This window comes from Canis lupus, chromosome 8 (assembly GCF_048164855.1).
Source record: "Canis lupus baileyi chromosome 8, mCanLup2.hap1, whole genome shotgun sequence".
NCBI lineage: Eukaryota > Metazoa > Chordata > Mammalia > Carnivora > Canidae > Canis > Canis lupus.
Genome location: NC_132845.1, coordinates 14,120,505 through 14,140,023, shown reverse-complemented (window position 1 = coordinate 14,140,023; position 19,519 = coordinate 14,120,505). Strand labels below are relative to the sequence as shown.

Sequence of the window (19,519 nt, the reverse complement as noted above, 5' to 3'; positions counted from 1 at the left end):
GCTTTGTAGGCTTTAGTTTCCTCGTCACTAAAATGGTATGTAATAATTCCCACTCTATAGTATCATTATAAATATCAAATAAAAAATGTGAGTTGACTGTTCACTGCATAGTAAATGCTCAATAAGTGCTGGCTTTAGTTATTATTGTGATTGCTCTTGTTAGATTGTAATTTTCTTGAAATTGGGAACCATATTTAAATTTTTATTGAACAATTAGTACTTAATGCAAATTTGTTACTGTTTATTTACATCACGGTTATAGTTAGTGATCAGAACTCCCAAAATAAAACACACTGGAATGAAGATTGTTAGATTTGTTTATTGTTCCTTTATGTCACAGTTCTTTATTTAACCCAGGTAGGTGGGTTGTTTTATTTCTTCATCCTAATCCAACTTAAATTTTTTATTGAAAAATATTACTTATTTCTAAACTTTTCTTTGTCTTTTCTAACTTGTTAGGGGGATTCATACTCATATTCCACAGTGTTTTTAAGTGTCAACTCTGCCAGGCTCTGTGCTAGGTGTTTAAACATATTTAGACATTATTTCCATCTTGTAGATGAGAAACCAAACCTCAGAGAATTCAGGTGAATGGCCTAAGATCACAAGATTACAAAGGAGCAGCTGCAAGAATAACAAAAAAGACAACCATTAGCCAATGAAAAGAACTCTAAGAAGATGATGACTAAAGGAGTGTGAGATACAGAGAGAGATGTTTTTCCTTCAACAAGGGATGAGAAGGAGAGTCAGGAAAATCTTTTGAAGGAGATGAAATTAATCTAGGAGATATCCAGTCAATCTATGAACAATCGAGAATATTTTTTCTTCCACTCCATCCATTTTCACTTTAGATATGTGTAATGATTTATGTTTATGGCACATAAATTCAAAGTAGATAAATTGCCACTAAGTGGAAGACAAAATGGTAAACATGGTAGAAAAGCATTTTATTTGATGGTATGTGGGCTATAACTACATTCACAGGTTTTTAATATATAAAGAATGGATCTGATGGAAGAAGATCCATTTTTGGCATTGGAAATGATAGTGCATATGTTATTTCACCAAGTTCAGTTGCAGTTTTCATAATACAAAACCAGTCCTTGAAATGCATGGTAAATACGCTGACTCTGGGTACAAATGAATCCTCCACTTCTGAAAGCTTGGTACGGGCTCCGATTTAGGTCTCCAATACAGGTCCAACGATTTTTGGTCCTCTTTTGGGAAACACACCATTTGGCATGATCCTGGTAAGAACTAAAATAGGACTGTCCAGATATCTTAATTGCTTTGACATTGTAGACATGGTAAGGAAGGGAGCAGTTTGAAGGAAGCTCTTGTCCTTTTCGCTGCCAGGTTTCTGTTAGCAAGTGCGTCTTCAAATGTTGAGCCATCCAGGCTACAAAGATGTCTAGAGTTTACAGGGAGAATGATAGCGAGGTTAGTATTTATACTTAGATAAGTCTCTGAAAATATCCTCAGCAATGGAAATCATCATTCACCCCTGATATATGGATGTCACAAGCACAATAATAAGAACACAATTGAGATAGTGAATGGGGGAACATTTTGTAAGTGTTAAAGTGATATGCAAATAAAGGTTATTATCATTATTACTGAGATGACATTGGTGTTTAAAAATGTCTTCTGTTCCACACAAACAAGAGAGCAATATATGTTTTTGTCCTGAAAAGATCTTTGGAAAGAATAAAGCTAAAGAAGTAACCAGGGGTCAGCTTCTAGGGATCTTTGGAAATCTTGCCAAAATGTTTGGATTTTCCTGAAATTGATGGGGCAATTTTTCCTTTTCTTTTTCTTTTCTTTTCTTTTCTTTTCTTTTCTTTTCTTTTCTTTTCTTTTCTTTTCTTTTCTTCTTTTCTTTTCTTTCTTTCTTTTCTTTTCTTTTCTTTTTTCTTTCTTTTCTTTCTTTCTTTTCTTTTTAGAGAGAGAAAGAGAGAGCAGAGCAGAGGGGAAGAGGGAGAGGGAGAGAGAATTTTAAGCAGACTCTACTAAGCACAGAGCCTGATGCAGGACTCAATCCCATGACCCTGAGATCATGACCTGAGCTGAAATCAGGAGTCAGATGGTTAACTAACTGAACAACCCAGGTGCCCCTCAATGGGGGAGTTTTTAAAGAAGTGTTAATGAAGAACTAATAGAAACTGATTTATTATCATAAATATGAATTGAGAGGCAATATGGAGGATGAACTGAGAAAGGTGCATTAGATTAGATATAGGGAAAACATCAGGTTGTCACTATAACTGTAATGATAAACACAAGTGTGGACTGTGGCAGTGACAGAAAGTTTGGAGAGGAAAAGATAAATATGAGCATTACTGAGGACCTGGAAGTGATTGAATTTGATGACTTGATAGAGGGGTGAGGAAAAGAGGGATCTAGAGTTCCCAGTTGACCATGCAGAATATAAGAAAAAGAGTAGATTTGTGGGGGATAATGATGAATTTGGCGTGACTGTGCCACCTCTGAGTAGAAATGTCCAACCCACTGTTGAATACATCTGTCAGTTCAGAAGTATGGGTACAGACCTAGTCTTGGGAACCACCCGAAGGCTTGCTGGAATCACCTAGAGTGAATACGTAGAATGAGATAAGGAAGAGTAGAGAGGATCATGTGGCAACTCAGTCACCTAAGGAGTAAGCAGAGGAAGAGGACCTTGCAGAAGAGACTTAAAGAAGTGGGAAGAAGACCAAGAGTCTGTACCCTCCCACCAATCAGGGAGGAGGAGTGTTTCAGGAAGAAATGGTTTTAGCAGTGCCAAATTCTGCAGAGGCTATTTCTGTCCTGTTAATTTTTGGATCTCTATCTGGTACCTAACACAGGGCTTGGAAAGTGGGAGGCATTCAGTAAATTTTATCTAATATAAAAGGAAGGAAGGAAGCAAGCAAGGAGAGAAGACAGTGAGGTCAACTAAGAGAGTCGCTGGTGACTGGGGAGAGGTTGGAGTGTCTACAAACAGAGACACAAGACGGCAATCAAGCAGCATGGAGCCAGTGAAGGCCCCAAAGAGTCTTTTTTTTAAATTAAAAAAAAAAAAGATTTTGTGTATTTATTCATGAGAGACACAGAGAGAGGCAGAGACATAGGGAGAGGGAGAAGCAGGATCCTTACAGGGAGCCTGATGTGGGATTGATCCCTGGACCTCGGGATCACGCCCTGAGCCAAAGGCAGACACTCAACCACTGAGCCATACAGGCATCCCTGAAGAGTGTTATAAAAAGAAATTTGGAAGAAAAGAAAAAAAAAGAAACCAGAAATATAGGGGATCTAGAACCAAGGGAGTATTTTCAGGAATGTTTGTGTACTTAGGGGACAGATCTTATAGAGTGGGGACATTGAGGCAGACGAGAGGGAAGAGATAAAGTGGATGAATCAAGGTATTAGGGGATGGGTTCCAAGGCAGGGGATGTACTGCTTTGTAGGGATGAGAGAAAACTCATGAAAAGGAATGGAAACAGATAAGATTGTTGAGAGTGGGTGTGTTTTGGTTTCCTTTTTTTTAAAGCTATTTTTAAAAATTGAAGTATAGCTGGCATACAGTTATATTAGTGTCAGGTATAAAACATAGTGATTGGACAACTCTATCCATTATGTTGTGCCGACCAGAGTGCAGCTCCCATCTGTCACTATACAACCCTATTATAATACCATCGATTATATTCCCTATGCTGTTCCTTTCATCCCTGTCACTTATTCTTTCCATTAACTGGAAGCCTGTACCTCCTGCTCCCCTTCACCCATACTGCCTATCCCTCCATCCACTCCCCTTTGGGGATTATGTTTGTTCTATATATTTACGGGTCCATTTCTGCTCTTTTTGCTTGTTTGCTCATTTGTTTTTAAAATTCCACACATAAGTGAAATCATATGGTTTTTGTCTTCCTCTGTCTGACTTATTTCACTTAGCATAATACCCTTAAGGTACGTCCATGCTGTCACGATTGGTAGGATCTCATTCTTTTTATGGCTGAGTAATATTCCATTGTGTATTTATACCACATCTTCTTTATTCATTCATCTATTGATGAACACTTGGGTTACTTCCAAGTTTTGGCTTCTGTAAATAATGCTCCAAAAACATAGGGATGCATAGATCTTTCTGAATTAGTGTTTTTGTTTTCCTGGGGTAGATACCCAGTAGTGGAATTCTGGGATCATGTGATATTTCTATTTTTAATTTTTTGAGGAAACTCCATACGGTTTTGGTGGGGATTGTCCTTGAAGTGGTTTCTCCTTGGTGATCTCTGTTCTCTCTACGAAGGAAAAAGCGAGGCTGGGAATGAGGAAGCAGGGTAATGTAAAGGACTTGAGAATAAAGGAGGGTTAACATAGCTGTTTAGGGAGTGGAAAAAGGAGACAGCTGTGGTTCTGTGCTCAATGGAGGCTGGCGACTGCAAATTTTCACTGGCCCCTGGCTGGATGGTTGTGAGAGACTTCGGCAGTTGGATTGGCAATTGTGCCACTCAAGCAGAGCAGGCAAATGTTTGAACTGATCTGACTTCTCTTTTCCCTTTCCTTCCTTCTCTTTTACTTCTCTGCCCCTGACTAATCAGAATATTTCCTCTATACAATCTAAAGTGAGTCCAACAGCAAGGTTACATATGGTTGGATCATGATCTTTCATACCGTCAAGGAAAGAATCAGACTTTGCAAAATGGATAAATTTTTGGCCCCGGGCTGACTGAAGTGAGGTGAGGCGCTGGCCAGGGATCTCTGATGAGGTGGACCCAGCAGCGCACAGCTGTGGCATGTAGACGAGCTCCTGGTGAAAGATGGTTGGGATGGAACAGCTATAAATGTTTGGGTTACAGACCAAGAGCTGAGAATCTGAATTAAGAAACAGAAAGAAAAATTGAGAATTAGGACACAAACAGAAATGTCTGTCAATATTATATATCTTGTTGTGAATTAAAAACAGACCAAACAAGAAGCAACACCAAAAGTATTCCCTTGTTTAAGCCAATAGCTTTCAACTTACTGTTGGTTAAAATAGTTGACAGCTATTGAGCACTTTCTACTTTCCAGGCATTGTTCTATGAGTTTTACATGGATTTATTGATTCAATCCTGATAGCAACCACATTAAGTAAGTTCTTTTATCATCATCCTCATTTTACAGACGAATTAATGGAGAATTTAGGTTGTGTGCACAGGGTTATAAAGCCTGTACCTGATGGAGTTGATATTCAAACCCAGGCATTGGGCCTCGCATTGGAGATCACGTTTTTTCTTACATATATACATATACAAAAGAAGAGAACTCCTGTGTACCGATCATCAGTTTGAAGAATGATCAACTCATCAGCATGTACATATAATCTCTGTGTTATTCATCTGTATAATCATTACTGGAACTCAGTTAGTTAAACTAGGGTTTCTCTTGGATGAGAACTTCAGTAATCTTTGTCATAAGATGGACATTTGATGAAAAACATATTCTAAACCTCCCATATATAGAGGTAAATCACTTTTTACTACAATTTAGCAGCCTCCTGTGATTGGTAAAACAGTGTTCCTACTTGTCTTTCTCTCCCATCGAAGTTTTCCAAATCCAAGTATTTTTGGCCATTGGAGCCTGGGATCTTAAGGAAGATCATGTGGCTTGGAGCTGTCAAGTTGGTGGCCTGCAGGCAACATGTAATCTGCACAATTATTTCTTTAAATAAGATTGAGACCATACTCTCTTTCCTACTCTCTCACATCTTCCCATCCCTAGATTTCTAGTTCCTCTCAAAAAGTATGGAGATCTGTAACTGTTAGGTCTGCTTTCCCACAGAGCCACATGGCTATAGACATTTGAAAATACTACCTCTGATCAATTTCAAAGACTTCACTGGTGGATCAGGAAACAAAGGTCTAGTAAGCGAACCTGCTCAAAGTCTCACCATGGCAACGCCAATATTAGAATCTAATAGAATCTAGGTATCAGAGTGTTAATGAATAGAGAGATAGATTAAGTCATTAATATATTAATAGATTTCCAAGTCCTTTCTTTAACACTGCAATCTCTTTTTTAACATACTCTAATGTTACCTATTGCTTCATACTGGTTGTACTTAAAAGTTATGCAGATGCCAGTTTGTCCGTGTCTTCTTCCTGTGGGTGGATAATCATAGCCTTCTTCAGGAGTTGGAGGAAACCGGGGAATAGAATGAATCAGCCAGAATCCCTGGACTCTGTTCCACAGCAGTAAGCCTACCAAAGATACAGTTAATACAGATCCATTAGAAAAATAAATCTCCATTCAACAATAGAGTTCAAAGCTGCAACATCTAAGCCCATTTGTATTTGGGGCTAACGTTTTATTCCATTAATAATCGCAAAAATCATGCTTGTTTTTCAAAGATTTCAAAACCAATTCGGGCACACATCACATTGCCCCATTACTGATAATAAGCCACCAAAAAGAAAGCCAGGGCAGCCACCCTGTGAAGAGTTAAGAGGAATTTCACGTCGAAACCTCAAGGAGAATTTGTTTTGGCAGACTGCAGATTTGCTAAATTGGAATTTGACCTTGTTAAACTATATAGTCACCTGGCAAGCTTCAGATAATGAATCTCTTTACTGCTAAGCAGCTAAGCTATTTTCAAAAGCTGGTTAAAAAAAGAGTTGAAAGAGAAAATATCAGATGGAGAACTGTACCTGTGGTAATTTGTTGTAAGAAACCGATGCTCACTTATGTGTAGAAGACTAGTCAATTCCACAAGCCCAGAAACAAGAAACAAAGAGAATTAAAGGAGAAGCCATGCCAAAACAGCCCAATTAATTGTGTTTAGTGAAGATTTCTAGAGCAAAATAACATGAAAACCGGAAAGAAAGAAAACAGAGATTTTCATCATCTTGTGACACGGCAAAATGAATCCTATCCAGCAGGCATCTGTGACTATTTCTGTGTTTATAAATAAATCGAGATAGTTTTGGTATGCTGACTAGACTTTCCAGTTTGCGTATGACCATGCAAATACAAAGCTATTCAGGTTTGCCTTATTGTTAGAGTAGACACCAAATGTCTGCCAGTTATTTTTTTTTTTTTCAAAGAACACACTTTAAGAAAGCACACTATTGGTCTCTCAGTGTGTTTAGATAGAATCAGTCCCTGTGTCCAGGTAGAAAATGTCCAAAGTTCTGCTGCCTAATATTCCTGGATGACCTTCAGGGGCTGTCTTTTGCCCAGATGAGTGCGCTGTTTGCCTGAAATCCTGACCTCTGGGTACTAATGCCACAGGATGTCAGGCACCTGCTAACAAAGAGAGCTCCCCCTCTAGACATGGGGTCCCATTCCCTTTCTAGTCTTTTCTCCAAGCCCTTGTAGCAACTAACAGAGTGGCGTGAGAATGGTGGTTGGAGTTTGTTGGAGAAGAGGTTGGAGAATGTGGTATATTATAAAAATTGCTGCATTTTATGCTAATAGGACCATCAGGAGGGCAACTTGGCTAAATCAAAAGCTTTCAGTGCTCATGACATTTGACAGCCATTACAAATTATATTCTTAATCAGAGGTTGCAAAGTGGCAGCCTACTGGCCAAATCTAGCCTGTCGATACATATTATTATGCTTGCAGAGTATTTTTAAAACTGAGTTCATTGCCAACATTTAAAAATTGGGGAAATTTTCCACAAACACTAATTTCAATATCTCCTGAAAAATTGCATCCCTAAAAGGCAAGTTGAGTACCATCTGCCCCTTTTGACAAAATATGCCCCCTCCACTGCTTCAGTTATCTGCTAGTTCTCCCCCCCTGGCTTGCTGACATCCATTTGCCTGTCTCTGAAGGCCTTGAGTTTGGGACCTTCTGAAAAATACTTGTTGCCATGGGAAATTATCTATGATGTATTAAGTTGAAAAATGGTTGAAAACAGTCATTGCAAGAGTTTTATAAAAATGTTTTATTTTTTTAATATTTTATTTATTTATTCATGATAGTCACACAGAGAGAGACAGAGAGGCAGAGACACAGGCAGAGGGAGAAGCAGGCTCCATGCAGGGAGCCTGACGTGGGATTCGATCCCAGGTCTCTAGGATCGCGCCCCGGGCCAAAGGCAGGCACCAAACCGCTACGCCACCCTGGGATCCCCATAAAAATGTTTTAAAATACGTATTATAAAAAAGTAAGTAGAAAGGATTAATATGGTATCTAGTGGGTCTTAGGATTACAATTTTTGTTTGCTGGCATTTTGAATTTTTATTTTTTTTAAGATTTTATTTATTCATGAGAGACACACAGAAAGAGGCAGAGATATAGGCAGAGGGAGAAGCAGGCTCCCTGTAGGGAGCCCAAAGCGGGACTGGATCCTGGGGCACCAGGATCATGCTCTAAGCTGAAGGAAGACGCTCAACCACTGAGCTACCCAGGCTTACCTGGTATTTTGAATTTTTTTAAAATGACTTTATTTATTTATTCATGAGAGACACAGACACACAGAGAGAGAGGCAGAGACACAGGCAGAGGGAGAAGAGGGTCCACGCAGGGAGCCCGACGTGGGACTCCATCCCGGGTCTCCAGGATCAGGCCCTGGACTGAAGGTGGCACTAAACCGCTGAACCACCCGAGCTGCCCGGCATTTTGAATTTTTAGATAACATATATACATAAACATAGCTAATAAATAGAAAAATAACAAAAGTTCCTATAATAAAAATTACTATAATATATAACAAAGTTATTGTAATATAAAAAACTATTTTTCAAAAATGTTTATTTCAAAAGGAACTGTACACTAGCAAGAGTGGATTTTATTCTATGTAAATTATACCTCTATGAACCTGACTGAAATGTGTGTGTACACACCCACACATACACACACAGACTGGCTGGTGTTCTCAGTAGTCAGTATTTGAATTTCTGCTGTAAAGCATATATTTTTAAATGTTAAGAAATAAGGGGCCACAGGGTGGCTCAGTGGTTGAGTGTCTGCCTTTGGCTCAAGGTGTGATCCTGGAGTCGAGGGATCGAGTCCCACATTGGGCTCCCTGCATGGAGCCTGCTTCTCCCTCTGCCTGTGTCTCTGTCTCTGTCTCTCTCTCTCTCTCTCTGTGTGTGTGTGTCTCTCATGAATAAATAAATAAAATCTTTAAAAAAATGTTAAGAAATAAAATGGAATTTGTGAAAAGGAGATTTCCAAGTCAAATGATATAATTACAACTTGTGATATAGAACCCAGACATTTTGATAACTCGAACTGTTAAAAAGAAAAGCTATCCTTTTAGTGTAGAATATAAGAATATTCAAGATAGAACGTTTAAAAGAGTGCTGATTTCCAGGAAGAAAGAGAAACTAACAGCCTTTGTCATACCTTTAGTGTGTCCATACTTTCTGCTGTAAGTCACAGATGCGGGGACCCCATCATTGTATAGTAGGTAGGCTGTGTTGTTATTCTGCAGGAACACATTAGGGTTATAATGGTGTAAATCTTAAACTCATAAATGCTCACAACATTTCTACTAGCCACCCAGACTGCAATATGGAACTTTCATTAATACACATGAGAAGTCACCCGTTCTCCTAATAGACAGCTTCCCCATCAATATGGGGGAACAGGGAACAGGAAGTCCATTTTCAGCCATGCATGGTTTCGTCTTATGTGACAGGGAACCAACCCTATGCATTGTGATGTGCGTGCAAGGGCAATATTCCTATTTCTCTTGGTTGTTTTGGACTGTGTTTCTCATTTGACAACCAGTGTATAATAAAGGACTACTTAAATATTTGTTCAGGAAATGAAGTAGGAGCAACCAGCCAAGGATTACACCTGGGTTTTTTCCACTGATATTAGAGACACAATGCAGAACTGGCTGTCAGGGTCTGGTTTCCTCTACCTACATTGTGCTTCACGGCTTCATCATCATTTTGTGTTTAATCAGGATTCCTCATTCTCTGTTCCCACTACCTCTCTGCAGGGAAGGATTTTCCTACAATCCATTTCTCAGCGTATCCATTACTTCACCTTTCTTGCTTGATATTTTCCTGCTTAGAAAAAGTAGTGAAATTGAGTGTGTGATATTGGATTTCCTCTGGGAAGGCAAAATCTGAGTAAATTTTCTAAACAGTTGGCCAATTCTCTAAGTAAAAATGGATCTATTATTTTGTTGGTATCTCTTATGTCATATTTTGGAAACTTGCTTACATTTGTTCCGTGTGGTTCCATTTCATTTATGTCATGATTCAGTGATTTTTATTGAAGCCAATAATGTTAATATTAGAAAACATCTCAGGGACATAATTAAAAGCAAGAAAGAACAACCCATTTCCTTTAAAAAAAAAAAAAAAAGAGGCTCTTCCTTTTGTCTCAGAAAAAAAAGTCAATAACTAAGTCACTTAGTTGCTTCATTATTTGATGTAATCTAAAAAAAATTTTTAATGTGCCATATACTCCGTGAAGCATTCTTGGCTCCTATATTTGGAATATCCGAGAAAAGAAGCTATCTTCTTACCCTCATTTTCCACAAATGACCATAGCTACTGTTGGCATTTAGATCCTCAGCTGGAGGACTTTGACAGTTAGTTATTCAGTGAGCCAGCATTGAATGTGGTCATGAGGCCATTGTGTGCCTTTGGTGTGCAATGTGAAGGGACTCTGGGAGGAAGATTCTATGAGGAACTTTATTCCTATAATAGATGAATATTTATTATTCTAACCAGGAATGTAACAACTAGCTAAGGCTAAATGGGATGTAGCCCTAGTGAAGAGAGGCTCTCTGATAAATAGGAAGGATTATGGATTTAAGAATATGTAGGCCTAAAAAAAAGAATATGTAGGCCTATGTGTGCCTCTGGACACCTTTATTTCTTTAACACATAGGCTGGGTATTAGTTTGACTACCAGTTGTTGAATAAGACTCATACAATCTCTGCCCCGAGTCGAGGGAATATTGACAGACAAGTACTGGCAGTTGCAACAATTCGAGGAGCGTCATTACAAAGGTGAATGGAAAGTTCTTATGGACAAAGGCAAAAGAAGGGAAACAATCCCAAGTGTACTGAGATATTGGCCTAGGTCATCTTGACAACTGAGATTTAAAATCAATTGGTTTTGGGGAAGCCTGGGTGGCTCAGCAGTTGAGCTTCTGCCTTGGGCTCAGGGCCTGATCCCGGGGTCCCCGAATTGAGTCCCGCATCGGGCTCCCTGCATGGAGCCTGCTTCTCTCTGCCTATGTCTCTGCCTCTGTGTGTGTGTGTGTCTCACGAATAAATAAATACAATCTTTAAAAAATAACAAAAAACAAAAAATAAAATCAGTTGGTCTGATCTTGCATTCTGCTTTCTGTTAGAATTCCAGGTCAGGAGGTGGAGGAGTTATGTCTTATTATCACTTCTGGCACATAGTTCCAGCTTCCAGAGAATACCCCATCTCACTTGGATGTCACCCACTATTGTTGCTTTTCCTCTTTTGGATCTATGCCAATCAGAAATGGAAATCAGCCCCTTTATTGTCATTTTCTTTCTAGAATCTATCACTCAAGGCCTTATATGTGAGCAGGTTTTACTGAAGGTATGAAACCTTGAATGGTTTTTGTTTTTTTTTATTTTCTTCTTGAATGGTTTTATATCACCACAGACTTACTCTCAGTTTCCCTCTGTGCTTCTTGAACTTTCTGATTCCTAGGTCTCATCTACTCTTTTATTTTTTTTTAAAGATTTTTAAAATTTATTTATGAGACACACACACACACACACAGAGGCAGAGACACAGGCAGAGGGAGAAGCAGGCTCCATGCAGGGGGCCTGATGCCGGACTCGATCCCAGGACCCCCGGATCACGCCCTGAGCTGAAGGCAGATGCTCAACCACTGAGCCACCGCCCCTCATCTAGTCTTTTATATTTTGCAGAGCAGTTTAGCTCTCTTGCGCTCTGGGGCTAGTTTTGGGCCTCCAAAGATGATTATTATATTCTGCCAAAGTGGGAACCATCTGCCCCAACTTAAGTAAATGACAGAGGCTCCACCATGTTGCTCTTTCCTTTCTCTGCCCAGGGGGGAAGGGAACAAGGGAAGTGCTGATTTTCTTACTGATCGGTTATGCTTCCGGCCTCCATCCCCAACCTTGGAAAGCAGAAGCAGCTGCAGGCAGTGTTGACTTTACATAATAGTCTATTAATTTAAAACAGGATTGCTGCTGGGATTAGATAATTTTTAAAAGCACCTAGAATGGTGCTTGGCACACCTTACAAATAAATTCGTACTTTGTAATTTGGCTCTGAAGGCTGGTCTTAATGGCAGGTGAGTAAAGTGAATATTAACACACATACGGACAGCTCTCTGCACATTTTGAATAAATACTCAGATATACCTGTACCGGAGCACTAGGGTCTAATATAGTATTGTGGGGATTAAATTTACTGACATATGAAAAGGCCCAGCACCCTGTGAGTGCAGAGTCATTTTATACACTGACTGCTCCATAAGTGAGTGTTAGCAATGCATACTCATGCATGTAACCGAATATTATTGTTTGATTTTTTTTGTGTCACCCCTGGTTGGAATGCAGTATCTTGTCACTGAACAGCAGACAGTGCCTGGAACACGGGGACTGCCCACAGTGAGCCAGGAGGCCTACTTACCTGTATCCCTCTGGCTGGTTAGCTCATTGCCTGATCAAGTCCCCATAGCAGGTTTAATCTTTATTCAGGCAAGTTCAGGGCCTTGCTCTAGAGCCCTAGCTCTCAAGCTACTATTTGGAAAATGATAAATTAAAAGGAAGACCAAGAGGAAACCTTTATGTGGGCCGCCACCACTCATCACCACCAGAGCACACGCCATCCATCCCTCGTGGCGTACTGACTGCAGGTCGATATCGCATTATAGCAGGAGGGGGCTCCTTTCTGTTTCCGTTGGAGGAAAAAGATAGCAAGTACTGAGTGAATTGGCAGAGGCTGGCAGCCAGAAGGCTTCCATATGTAATTAGTTCACACCTCACCCAGTGATACTATTGGATATAGTGCTGAGTGTACCAGTAATTTGGCATTGCTCTGGAGTCTGATGACATATTCCTTAAGGTCTTAGATTGATTCAGATTCTGTGCCGGCTTACTTCAGGATTGGGGGTTAGGTAGGTTATCAGTTCAAATCTCTTGGAAGCTTTAGATTCTGTTTTATGCATTTTGTACAATTCTGATGAATGATTGACTATAGCATACCTTGGAGGCACAGGCTTCATATAGCTGTTGTAATGTCCTTCCCAACGCACTCTTCGTGGTATTCACGAGTTGCTTACTCCTCCTCCAGCTTCTGGTAGTAGAGTCGAGGTATAGGTACTCTAACCCAGTCTGTCTGCTTTCCTTGTCTTGCTGCTTAGGTAACTTATAAAAAACAAACCTGACAAAGGAAATAATCTAATCATTAACATTTATTGACTGCTTCCCTGGTGTTAAACACCTAAATATATCATATTACTTGTGTTTCCTAAGTCTAAGGAAAGGGATTTGATCAAGCTTTCTCTCTCTTCTCACCCTTATCGTTGCTTCTTCCCAGAGAAGGAATGCGAATCTAACCAGGCATGTCCTGAGACATTAACTGGCCTGGGGGGTAGCGTGCCTCTAGTGAAAGCCCATGCGCATTGACACTGCCTCTCTTTTGTTACCACAGTCCATATGGCCACACTGGGGAGAGGCCAAGGGTTGGACTGGAAAGACCTTGGATGTATTTTTCTCTTCTGCCCCAAGTGCTTGGCACACTCATCTCTTTATAGCTAGCTGGCTGGGTCTGAGATTTGGGTTTGGCATTCAGAGTTGATGAGTCTCCCTTGAGCCTCTGGCCTAGACCACATTCTTCAGCTGTTTATCCGACTGCCCTGCTTTGAGGATTGAGGGCCAAGACCAGCTAATCAAATAAGCATTTTGCCTTCTTTGCTATTATCTCCTGTTCCTGTATCTTCTTCAGGTATCTCACAGAGAGGGGAGGTGGTTGGGCTCACACAGCACACAGGCACTCATGGATTATGTAGCCCAGGGCTTCTCAATGTGCTGTGTTTACATTTCAGGCCAGATCATTCTTTGCTGTGGGGGGCTGTCCTGTGCATCACAGCATCCCTGGCCTCTATCTATTAGATGACAGTAGTACTCCTCACCTATGCCAAGCAAAAATGTTTCCAGTGTTGAAAGTCCCTAGAGGGCAAAATCACTCAGGTCTAGCCAAATACTCTCTAACAGCAAAAATTGCATAATTAACTATCAACTACCCATAATGAATCAAACATTCTAATGCATTTACGATTGCCACACACCAGTGTCTTACACTGGCCATAAAACCTTCATGAATTCTTCATTTGCTTCTATTTACATGAGCTCTTTCCTGCCCTGACCATGCATTCTTACTCTCAGAGCAGGGTCCTCGTGTGTGGAAGGAAACATGAGATTGTTCTTTGGTGCTGACCTGTTGTTGTTCTGACCTTTGACCTTCACAGTGAGTTATAGCAGCTCAAGGCTGCCGCCCTGTCTGCTCAGCATTCCTCTGACCAGTATTACTAAGTCACCTGTCCATTCAGTTGTGGCAGAAATACATTTTATGTGTCAATCACACTGCGGTGGTCCACCACTGAGGGGCTTGAGAACTAGTGGTGTCATGGCAAACCAGATGAGAACTAGTGCTTTTAAACATTTTTTCTCGGGTAACCCTTTCCAGGTATATTCTGAAGACTCCTGAATCTGCTTGTAGCCCAGACCTCTATGCCGAGGTCCAGAGAAGCCTAAACACATACATATCCCAGAGGCCTCCAGCTCCATATTTTGGAAACCAAATTTATATTTCGCTCCAACTCTGCTCTTCTCCACAGCTAGGGAACACATCCACACAGAGAAGCCAGCAATCTGAAAGTCTTTCTTAATTTCTCTCTCTCTTCTACAACCCTCAGCCCATTTGTTAGCAAGTTTTCTCAGATTGTTCCTTCCTTCCTATTTTGACAACCATTTCTTTAACGCGGGTCCACACATGGTCTTACCAGTAATGCTGGACAAGTCCTATTGGTCTCTGTGACTCTAGACCGTTCTCCACGCAGCTGGCCTCGACAGTACCACCAGTGGGCTTTCTAAAATATGAATCTGACTGCATCACATCCCCGCTTGAAGGTCTTTAGCAGTTCCCTTTGAGGGAGGAGTGTGGACTGGGCACCCCAGCACACAACCCTTCATGACCTGGCTGTTGCCTCCCACTGAGCTTCCCTCCTGCCATCTCCCCAGGTTCTCCCAAAGCACCAGCAAAACTCAACTGCTTCCACACCTTCTCTGTGGCTTTTTGCCCTTGGGCCTCCTCACGGCTCCTTCATGGGCCTGAGACCCCCCTGCAGCATCCTGGTTTTTCCATCCAGCTCATAATTGTTCTTAAAACTTAGCTCAAAACTACTTCCTTAGAGAAGCTTTTTGGGGTCTATGCTCCCCAATGGCCCCATCTATGCCCTCACCACATAACTGAGCTCCTTGAGGGCAAGAACCTTGTTTCGTCCATATCTGTATTTCGTTTCTTATGAGCTCACTAGCTGTTCACTGTCAAAACTGAGTGTATCTGTGTTCTCTGGCCTGAAGCTTACACAAAGCTCGATGCCAACCATAATGTCAAAACCAAACACCTTAATTAAAGAGTAAAAAAGTGATCGAAGCTTTAGAAGGATCCGTGACTATGATATGATGCCATGCTTAGTCTCTCTGACACCGTGAAGGAGACCAGTGACCTAGCACCCACTCCAACAACGGCCTTGCATTGCCTAACAGACAGGGCTAAGCCAACAGCGCTGTTCAGTCAGGCCTCTTTTCCATTCTCACAAGGGGAAGAATAAGCTCTTGTGTCAGAAAAAAAGTACCTGCCTTCTCTGCCTTCTCTCCTTTGTCAATCTCTAAAATGATGGTGGAAGGGTTCTGTTAGGAAAGGCACAGTGTAATTAAAAGAAATTGCCAACTGAGCGAGGCTGTCGGTTCCATCCTACCCTGTGGCCACCAGCCTTCCCCTCTGGGAGCAGTCAATCGGGCTCAGGAGGGGCTGCTCAGCTCTTCCTCAGGGGGAGGCTCCCCCACTCAGGAGCCTGCCCCTACTTGGATTATTGGCCCATTTCCACACTTTAATTTCCTTTCTTTTTAAAAGGGAGAGGCGGGTGGAAGACTCCTTTGGAACTTTACAGTAAGCCACGGGGCCTCAGACACTCTGGCTTCCTAGCTGCAGGCCCGGATCCTCACACTTCATTTACCTACCAATCCACAGCTTCGCCTTCTTCATTCCTGCACGATATTGTTGTTGCCTCCAGGACCCCAAAGAGGCCAAAGAAAAGCAAAGCGAGGGCTGTTCTCAGAAGTCTTGCTGTCATTTTTTTTATCTGCCACCTTTACACCAGGCCACAGCAGGAAGCTGGCCCCCGAGCCTGAGGGCTCCGAGTCTCAGGTCTCTCTCAGGCTGTGCCAGTGCTGACTGTTGTTCCATTTACCTCCACCGTTTGCTGTTCGGGCATTTTCAGAATGGGGTGAACCTCATGTAATTGTGTGGTTTTGTCACAACCTGCCAGCGTGACTCCAGATGCTTCTGTGCTGAACTGTTGACTGGCTTGCAAAGTCATCAAAAGTTCTGGAGAGAAAAAAGGGTTATGTAGTTAACTCTTTGGAGTGAACACCATGTAGTATTTAGTTCAATAGGCAGGGGAACTCCATGAGGCTAAGTAACTGTTGAATTAAATATATTTCCTGTTTTCCCCTCATGATTGTCTGGGAGCAAAAGCCACTTTAAGCAGAAATGACAAAACCTTATGTCTTGGTAATAGGATCTATCAGTTCTAATTCTCTCAGTCTTAAGCAAACATTTCCTAAGGTGATCTTCAAAGGGTTTCCTCAAAGTAAGAGTAAATTTAATTGTATTTTACCAAAGATGTTTACATATTCTCTCCACCTCTGGTTTTAGCCACTCAACTTGGTGCTTTCGTTTCAAGAGGCCTTGGTGCCCAATTGGTTGTAATGCAATCAGGTAAACATATTGACCGCTCACCCTTCAGGTCAAATAAAAAATGTTATAAACATCTGTTTTGTTCAAACTATTTCTTTTTCACTCTTGAAACTGAATTTTGAAATTGAAGGCCAAGAGGAAATGGCCCATTACCACAATGATTATAAAAAGGTGAGACCACTCTCTTTTTAGAGGACGGAAGGGAGTAGACTAGCATATGAAGAGAATTTCTTTAATTGACTCAATTATTAAAGATGCTGTCATAATAAGTAGCACTTTACCCCATGCCTGGAAACCATTATGGCTCTGATCTGTCCCTCTGGTTATGGATCCAGATCAGTTATGTAGGGACCTAGACCAAATTGCGAATCTTCTGTGGTTGAGCTGGAGTTGTTCAGGATTCAAGTTTCCTAGGAAGGTGAGGACTTGGGGCTCTATCTCTCTGAAGACTGAGTTTTGTGAGGGATGTCTGACCACCCGCCCACATTTTCCTGTGGTGCTTGCAAATAGAGCAGAATTCTGAGCCTCAATACATACCTGCTAACTCAGAATTCTTCCACTGGAGCTTAGGAATCTACATTTTTTTACAAGGTTTGTGGGGATACTAGTACACCCTAAACTTTGAGGCTTGCTGCCCTGACCCAGGGCTATGCAGGTATCTGAGAGGTTTGCAACCTGTCAAATTGGTAAAACAAACAAACAAACAAACAAACAAACAAACAAACATTTTTCTGATCATTTCTCCATGGGTATCATTTTGTCTTATATGTGTTTTTATTGTATTCAGGAAAGAGAATTTCAGCAACCACTAACTTTTCATCAAGTTTTTAAATATTTCATATCATGAAGTATATTTTGCTAAGTCAAGGTGAAATAAAATTAATTTTATCTTGTGATAGCTTTTGGCAGTACAATGGTAATGGCTGAGTACACTAGGCTTAAGATTCATCGATGCATTTAGAGAATACAAGCAACTTGTTTTCAGTTATGTAGGCTAAAGAACATTTGTTGAATAGGCTATAAAATAATTCCTGTTTTCTTATCATTACATGCTTAGCACAATGCCTAGCTAAAAGTAAATGATCCACAAATGTTAACTAAGATTACGTTACTACGACCTGAGCCCTTCTTGTGGTTGGGCTGGGGGACATCCGTATTAGGATGCTATTTGCTAAATCTACTTTTATTTCAAGGTCTGGAAAAGTACTGTTAGGTTACTTTCTTTCAGCTATTAAGTTTCAGTTAACATTCTTATCTCTAGTTGTTACTGACCTGATCATGCTGATTGCCGGTGACCTTTCTTATGCAATCGCTAGGTAGCAAACCCTGCGCTGGACATTGAGGGGCTCCAGGGATTTCAACATTACCCTAAAGACTAAATTCCAGTGTGTCCCGGTTTTTACGAAAAACAGTAATGTAATGTGAAAAGAAACTGAATCCGGTGGATGGAGAAAATGCAAACTGGATAGAATGGTTTTCACATTGCCTACTTTTGAGGCCCAAGTGGTTCATGGTGGCTTCTAAAAACAGTAGAAAATTCCTTCATTGTAAGTTAGCCAAATATAGGGAGCAAGGTAGAGTCCTTCACTTGGTCATGTGCTTCTTATTTTATAGTTGAAAGTTTGCATTCATTCATCCAGTAATTCTGGAAAACCTCAGTCCTGATCTCCTGGAATTGTGTCTCTTCCACATTCTCTCTTGTCATATTGTCCTAGTACATTTTATGTCTCTTGCATATACTCTGGCTCCTGTGTGTCTGTCTTAATCCTGATTCATTATTTGGGTTTATCTTCCAGTTCTCAAATTCTCTCTTCGGCAACATTATTCTGTTACTTAATCTATCTCTTCCAAATAACTATTTCTTCAGTTGTGTTTAATCTGTTTCTTAATGCACTTAATGCATTTCTAGAGGTTCTATTTTTTTTTCTTCAAATTTACTTGGTCTTTTTTTATAGTCTCTTGTTTTTTGCTCAAGAGAAAATATACTCTATCTCAAGAAGGAGATATTTCAGTGTTCTCTTTTATTTCTGTAAAAATATTAAATATTATTATTATTTTTTAAGATTTTATTTACTTATTCATGAGAGACAGAGAGAGAGAGAGAGAGAGAGAGAGAGAGAGGGAGGCAGAGACACAGGCAGTAAGAGAAACAGGCTTCATGCAGGGAGCCCGACGCAGGACTCGATCCCGGGTCTCCAGGATCACACCCTGGGCTGAAGGCAGCACCAAACCGCTGAGCCACCCAGGCTGCCCTAAATATATCATTATTATTTTTTTTTTTTTTGGTAATTCCAATATCTGAAGTCTTTGCAAGTCATACTTCTCTGTCTGTTGTTTCTGCAACTCTTTCTCATGATACCTCACTACCCTGTGTGTTTTTTGAATTACGGCTGGGAGTTCATATTCTTTGAAGCTTTATCTGTGAAAATTTCTTGAGATTGAGATAAAGTTCAGTTTCTCCAGACCCTGGACTATGCTGGCTTAATTGTAATTTGGTCATCCTTTGAGGACTTCTGGCAGTCAGACTGCTGGCTTTATTTATTTATTTTCAATAGCTTTTTGAGATATGATTTACATGTCAGAAAATTTA

At 40.6% G+C, this 19,519-nt stretch overlaps 2 protein-coding genes across 7 annotated transcripts in view; one reads left to right on the top strand and one right to left on the bottom strand.

Annotated features, from left to right (window-relative positions):
• LOC140637544 (uricase) overlaps window positions 1–19,519 on the top strand; it is a 76,950-nt gene that overhangs the window by 28,796 nt on the left and 28,635 nt on the right. Inside the window, exon 1 of one of the 2 annotated variants that reach the window (XM_072833948.1) lies at window positions 17,027–17,100. The exons of the other annotated variant lie outside the window; for it this stretch is intronic. Coding sequence (XP_072690049.1) covers window positions 17,071–17,100 — 30 coding nt within the window. The 5' untranslated portion in view covers window positions 17,027–17,070. Of the gene's footprint in view, window positions 1–17,026; window positions 17,101–19,519 lie in introns of those variants that run through there. 2 annotated transcript variants of the gene reach the window in all.
• On the bottom strand, window positions 300–16,549 carry DNASE2B (deoxyribonuclease 2 beta). Of its 5 annotated transcripts, XM_072834269.1 has the most exons (6): window positions 16,191–16,549; window positions 13,152–13,329; window positions 9,313–9,394; window positions 6,054–6,215; window positions 4,648–4,848; window positions 300–1,411 (listed from the first exon to the last, which is right to left on the bottom strand). In XM_072834269.1, the coding sequence occupies exons 1-6, from the start codon at window positions 16,301–16,303 to the stop codon at window positions 1,071–1,073; spliced, it is 1,077 nt and encodes a 358-aa protein (XP_072690370.1). In that variant the 5' UTR covers window positions 16,304–16,549; the 3' UTR covers window positions 300–1,070. The 5 variants fall into 5 exon arrangements, with proteins under 5 accessions (XP_072690370.1, XP_072690374.1, XP_072690373.1 ...); XM_072834273.1 differs by lacking the exons at window positions 13,152–13,329; window positions 16,191–16,549 and having other exon boundaries at window positions 4,648–4,783; window positions 9,313–9,533; XM_072834272.1 differs by lacking the exons at window positions 13,152–13,329; window positions 16,191–16,549 and having other exon boundaries at window positions 6,043–6,215; window positions 9,313–9,527.